Genomic DNA, 6441 nt, shown 5'->3' with positions numbered 1-6441 from the left:
ATTGAAGAAACTGAAATAATCACTTCTCAACATGTTGAAAACATAAAGACGAGGTTAATCATAATTGATTCATTATTATTGAAATGAAATAGATGTATGAAGATAGTTTAATGCTTTATAACATTAATAATACAATTGTAAATTACATTAAAATAATAATTATTAACTAATTTCTCTTTCTAATAAATAAATTAATAACATAATTTAAAAAAATAATAGAAATAAATTATTTAATAAATTAATTATTTTATTATAATTCATATGAAATGAAGAATAATTTAATTAATTCATTAAATTAAAATTATTCGTTTAATATTTTGAATTTAGTTTTTAATCATTTTCAACAAAATTTCTTATTTTATTTCCAATTCATTTGTCTTTTTATTGAATAATTGTTATTATTTCTATTTATTCAATATGAGATTATTTCTTATTGAACAACAAATTTCTTCATTTTTCTTCATCTGATATTTTGTTATAACAAATAATTTACTATATTAAATTATTTGTTTTTTTTATTAAATATTACTTTCACTATTGTTGAAGTAAATTTATATGCAAGGAATTGAAAGGAAGTAGAAACAAAAATTAATAATTATAAAATAATATAAAATAAGAAATATCTATCCAATAAGATTTGTTTTAACATAACAAAAATTGAACCACTCAGATTTGAATGAAGATTCTATGAGACGAAATAAAAATACAAAAAGTAGTTTTTATTTTCACAAAAAAATAAGAAAAAGAACTACAAAAGAATGATTCACATCAGAGGATGACTGATGAACTTTCTCCATTATTCTTAATTAACAAAAATGAAAAGAAAAAGAAAACAGTAAACAAAGAAGATATTGACAATGGACAAAACCAAATTTCTAAAGCGATTTTTCAACAAAAACGAAAAGTATTATTTGGTCAAAAAATAGAAGAGGAAAAAGGAAAAGAAGAACAACGTACTAAATCTCAATCAAATAATTTTGCAAGAAAACTTTGTGATGATGAGTTTATTAGTCATGATTTAAAAGTGAGTACATTTAAACGATCTCAATCAACTCAATCAACACCTCAAAAAAGAGTCTATTCATCAAGAAGTCCTTGTTTAGTAGATTCAGTCTATTTTCAACACCAATCAGTTAATTTAAAGATGAAACAATTAAAACAAAAAGAACAAAGTAAACAAATTTATTTAAATAGAGATGCAAATATTGGTACGACTAGTATTAAACAACCAATTAAAAGAACACCAGTTGATATTCAATTAACCCAATTTGAAGATACTATAGAGTCTATTGGATTAGAAGATTTAGAATGGGAAGAGCAACATAGTTTAACAGAAGAAAGTTCTCCTATGAAAAGAAGAAGAAGTCCAATAGTTCCAATGTTTAAAAGTCAAATGAAAATAACAAAACTCCCTTTTACAAAATTTACACCTAAAACAATTGAATTCCAACCAATTGCACCAATGAGTTGGATTCTTGAAGGAAAAGAACCAACAAGAGAAGAGATATCTTCAAATATTGAACTTTATTCAGATATGACTACTTTTATTTCAAACAAAGATTTATGGAGGAAAAACAATTTATTAGATCATCTTTCATATTATGCTGATTCAGAAAGAATATCTGTATTAGCATGTACATGGAATGTTAATCAGTGTGTTTTTAGTCGAGGAGAAATTGATAGACTAACAAGTGGAATTAAAAACAAACCAGATATTATTGTGATTGGGTTAGAAGAATTAGAAATGAGTTTTGATGCCATCATTACAGGAAAAAAATTTAGTGATAAATCAATTCAATGGGAAGCTTTATTACAAGAATCAATTAATAGAGGACAAAATACTTATATTGAATTAGGATATTATCAACTTTGTGGAGTTGTGTTATATGTATTTTTTGATGAAAGATTAAAAAGTCATATTACAGATGTTGGATATGGTGATATGAGAGTTGGTGCTATGAGTGGAAAATTAGCAAATAAAGGAGGTGTTGCTTATAGAATGAGAATATATGACTCAACAATATGTTTTGTTGTAAGTCATCTTGCAGCTCATCAAAATTTTTGTGACAAAAGAAACGAAGATTGGAACGAGATAAGCAAAATGAAAATAAGATATTTTGACGTTGGTAGTGGTTGTAGAAAAGTAGTTGAACTTTTACAACATGATGTTGTTATTTGGATGGGAGACTTAAATTATCGTATTGATATGGATGATGTTGAAGTTAGAAAATGTATGAAAATGAAAAATTATCTTGAACTTATAAAACATGATCAATTATTATATTGTATGCAATCAAATAAAGTTTTTAATCATTTTTGTGAAGCAGCAATCAAATTTGCACCAACATTCAAGATTAAAATTGGTAAACAAGGAATGTATGAAGAGAATAGAATTCCATCTTGGTGTGACAGAGTATTATGGAAAACAGAAAATAGACATAATGTTGAAGTAAAAGAATATATGAGTCATGAATTATATTGTTCTGACCATAAACCAGTAACGTGTTTTATGAGTATAGATTTACAAAGAACTAACATTAAATTACAACAAACAGTAATAAATTATTTAGACAAAGTAGAAAAAATATACAGTAAAGTAGTTTGTCCAAAGATTATAATTGAACCTTCTATTATTACTATAGATCAAATTAAAATATTTGAAAAATATCAATTTAAAGTACAATTAAAAAACATTGGAAAGTTTGGAACATGTTATGAAATAGAAAATAGTGATGGAAGAATTTTTAAAGATGAATGGCTTTCAATTAAGAAATGTGAAGGATTTATAGATATTTTAGAAGGAAAGGATGTTGTTAGTATTGATTGTGAAATATGTATTGATGAAAAATATGTTTGGATGTATCAAGAACAAAATTCATTAATGAAAGTTATTAAAATAAAATTAGGTGAAGGAAATGAATTTATTACTTTTAGTATTGTTTTGAAAACTACACCGAATATCATTGGAATGAATTTAGAATCATTAAATAGACTTAATAAACCATTAATTTCTAATGATAAAATTCAAAAGAAATATCAACCAATTCCATTTTTTATTCCAAAAGAAATATATCGATTGATTGATTATATTATTCAACATTATGAACCTAATTGTTTTGTTAAAAAAGATCCTTGTAATTATCTTAAAGAACAACTTATTGAAGTTATTCAATGTTTAAATAAAGAAAAAGAATTTATTTCTGGACCTATTCAATTATATTGTGATGCTTTATTATTAGTATTATCAGGCCTTCATAAATGTGTTATTTTTTATTCTTTTACTGACTCAGACTTAGTTTTAAATGACCAAACTCTGTTACAAGTAGTTAATTTCATTATCCCAGACGAATATAACCATCTATTTGTATATTTAATCTCTTTCTTAAAAAAATTGATTTGTCTTGGTGAAAATGAACTTCTTTTAATTTCTAGATTTACTCCTCCTATATTTCGGTGTTTTGATCCAAATAAGTTACTTCCCTTTACTCACTTTCTTGAATATGTTCTTCATTCTCCTCTTTCTTTATTTTATCAATGACTAATGTATTATTATTTATTACAAACTTTTCTTTTTTTTTTCTTTTATTCATCTTGAAATTATTTGATTTTATGACAACTACTAAACCTCATGTTCAATTACGGTTAGTTCGTCCTGAAGCTCTTAATCCTTCTCAACACTTATTTGCAGGAACAGCATCTTCATGGTTTGTTGAAGAGTGTTATTTATGTGCAGTTTTTAATTTTCCACATTGTCACTTTGTTTGTCGAACAGTCAAAAATTTAGAAATGGTTGCTCCTGTTAATGTTGGTGATGTATTATGTTATTCTGGTACTTGTGAAATTGGAAAGACTTCTATAGTTGTTGATATGGTTGTTTCTCGTCAGAATGACAACAAAGTTGTAACCAAAGGACAAGTTGTCTTTGTCAATATCAATTCTGAAGGAAAAGCAACTCCACACAATATTGTTTTGCAATAATCAAATTGTCATTTTATTTTTTGACTTCTTTAATGTTTAAAATAAGGTAAAAAGATAGTAAAATAAATTATTTGTTTACGATTTAACCATAAAAACTAGAAAGATCTATGAAAGGAAAAAAGAAAAAATTACTTTTTTGAATATTTTTAGAAAAGAAAAAATTAATAAGAAACTTCAAAAATTTTTTTTTAAGTCTCAATGAGCGAAACAAGTGAAGACCATTCAACATTTTATGATTTTCCATTACAAAAAATAGTTATATCTATTGAATACCTTGTAATTGCAGTGTTATGTTTTATTCAAAGTCTGAGAATTGTTAAAAATCAGTTTGTCATTATTATTTTTTTTGTTATTTTTAAATAAAAAACGAAAGAGAAAAAAAGTATCTTATCAAATAGTCATAAATGTTGTGGATTTCAAAATCTTCTTATCATATTTTTAATCTGTTGGTGTTTATTTAGAATATCCGATTTGATGATAAGATTCTTTCTGATATTATTTACTCACCAACCAGATGATTTTATTGACCAAACAACTTCTGTTGAATGGTTAATTTCTGAGTTTGTTATATTTCTTTTTCAAATAAAACATAACATCTTATTTGTAAATAATTATTTATTGAATTAGCATTCCTAGTTTTGTAATGGTTGGTCTTCTTTCATTCTTCATTTATTATTATTTATTCCTTATTCATAGTTCTCATTGGCAATATGCCAAATTAATTTCAATTATTATCATTATAACAATCAATCTCTTTCATATCCTTTCATTAATATCAATAGATATTTCATTAATGATAAAGCCAACTACAGCAGCAATTCATTTAACTTTTTGTTGTAGTTCATTTGTATATTTATTAGTTGTAGGAGGGTTATTGTATGTATCTGTTCGGATTTTTTTCATTAATCCACATGTTTTAGAACAATCTCACCCAAAGCCATCAGCAATGGGAGTTTGTGGTTTAGTTATTTGTTTAGCAATCTCAACCCGTTTAATATATGACTTTTCAAGTGCTATTGTAGGTCAATCCATTCTGTCACTCCTTTGTTCAAACGAAAGTTCATTTTGTTCTGAACATTTTGGAATAGTTGTTTTCTTTTCTCAAATTATTGAGGTTGTTTTAATGTCATTATGGGAAATTGTTCCATTAACAACGTTAGTGATTTTATTCTGGAATATCCCTTCGAATAAGTCATATGACCCATTCCCTCACTTCCAATATCTTGTTGAAGAAACAGATGATTCATCATACGTTACATATGACGCAACTACTCCTTTGATTTAAAAACATCAATAAGTGTATTGTTTTTTTTGTTTATTTTGAATATTTTGAATATTAAAATTGAATGATATTTTGTTTTACTGAATATTTTTAGTGAAATAATACTCAATACAACAAAACTTATATAACATTTGTTTTTTTTTCACTATCTTTCTTGGTATTACAATAAATTTATATCGTGATTTTCTAACTCTTTAAATATTATAAAAGAAGAAACAAGAAAAATTATAAGATTATAAAGATTCTAAATAAATACTTAAAAGATTAAATATTGTCTAAAAACAATGTTTAATTATAAAATCTATTTGTTAAAATTTAGTTAAAATATATTGTAATAGAATGAGAAATGTTATCATTGGACAAATCAACTCATTAACATAGAGATAAGTTATTTTTAAATAAAAAAACAAATTTTATTATTCATTTATAAAATCAATAGGCGTTATTTTTATATTTATAATACTCATTCTCCTTTTCTCAGAATAAAATAAAATATAACTAATTCAATTCACATATTATAATCCTTTAAATAATTTAACTTAAATTAAAATATTCATAATTCATTGAATTAGGTGAATATTTTTGGGTTTTGAGAATCAATAGACAAATACTATTTTTATAGTTTGAAAACTATTAACTTTAATTAAAACTTCATATGTATTTATAGAATTATTCTATTTGTACAATTGATTAGAATGATCTATTTCGTTTTAATAAATAACAACTTCAAAATAAAAAAATTATAATAAAAATATATTATTAAAAAACTACTTTTTATATTAAAAGAAAAATCAAAAGTTTTGATTTTGGTTTCAAATTATTATCAATTTCATTATTCACATCACTCTTAATTTAAACGACTCGTTATGTAAAAGTCATATTATTATATTATTTGCTATTTCATTTACGTGTATAATATATATCAAATAAACACTCTCCTTCCAAAAATTAGTCAATTACCTCAACACTCTTTTGGGAATAGTTGTGTTAGAAGAACTTCTTAACTTAAACAAGTTATTAACACACAGAAAAATCATTATTTTATTGCGTAAAATATATTGGAAAAGTTTCAAGACTTGTTATTTATTGGCATTTGATGAAATAGTTCCATTCTATAGAAAATATTGCTTTCCTTCCAGAGTTGAGAAGTGAAAAAGAAGAATAACATAGAATTGAACATT

The 6441-nt window shown here is 24.2% G+C and overlaps 3 protein-coding genes across 3 annotated transcripts; all 3 read left to right on the top strand.

Annotated features, from left to right (window-relative positions):
- Positions 1–775: 775 nt before the first annotated feature.
- On the top strand, positions 776–3538 carry ENU1_059090 (inositol polyphosphate-5-phosphatase, putative; the record flags this gene model as incomplete). Its single annotated transcript, XM_008858103.1, has 1 exon — positions 776–3538. One exon carries the CDS (start codon positions 776–778, stop codon positions 3536–3538), a length of 2763 nt encoding a protein of 920 aa, XP_008856325.1.
- Positions 3539–3609: 71 nt separating this feature from the next.
- On the top strand, positions 3610–3978 carry ENU1_059080 (acyl-CoA hydrolase, putative; the record flags this gene model as incomplete). The annotated part of the gene is made up of 1 exon (XM_008858102.1): positions 3610–3978. One exon carries the CDS (start codon positions 3610–3612, stop codon positions 3976–3978), a length of 369 nt encoding a protein of 122 aa, XP_008856324.1.
- Positions 3979–4176: 198 nt separating this feature from the next.
- ENU1_059070 (hypothetical protein) lies at positions 4177–5263 on the top strand (the record flags this gene model as incomplete). Its single annotated transcript, XM_008858101.1, has 3 exons — positions 4177–4304; positions 4377–4538; positions 4606–5263. The coding sequence occupies 3 exons, from the start codon at positions 4177–4179 to the stop codon at positions 5261–5263; spliced, it is 948 nt and encodes a 315-aa protein (XP_008856323.1).
- Positions 5264–6441: the final 1178 nt, after the last annotated feature.

The sequence above is a fragment of the Entamoeba nuttalli genome, assembly GCF_000257125.1.
Source record: "Entamoeba nuttalli P19 unplaced genomic scaffold asmbl_3199, whole genome shotgun sequence".
Taxonomy (NCBI): Eukaryota; Evosea; order Mastigamoebida; family Endamoebidae; genus Entamoeba; species Entamoeba nuttalli.
This window is presented reverse-complemented; position numbering and strand designations above follow the sequence as displayed.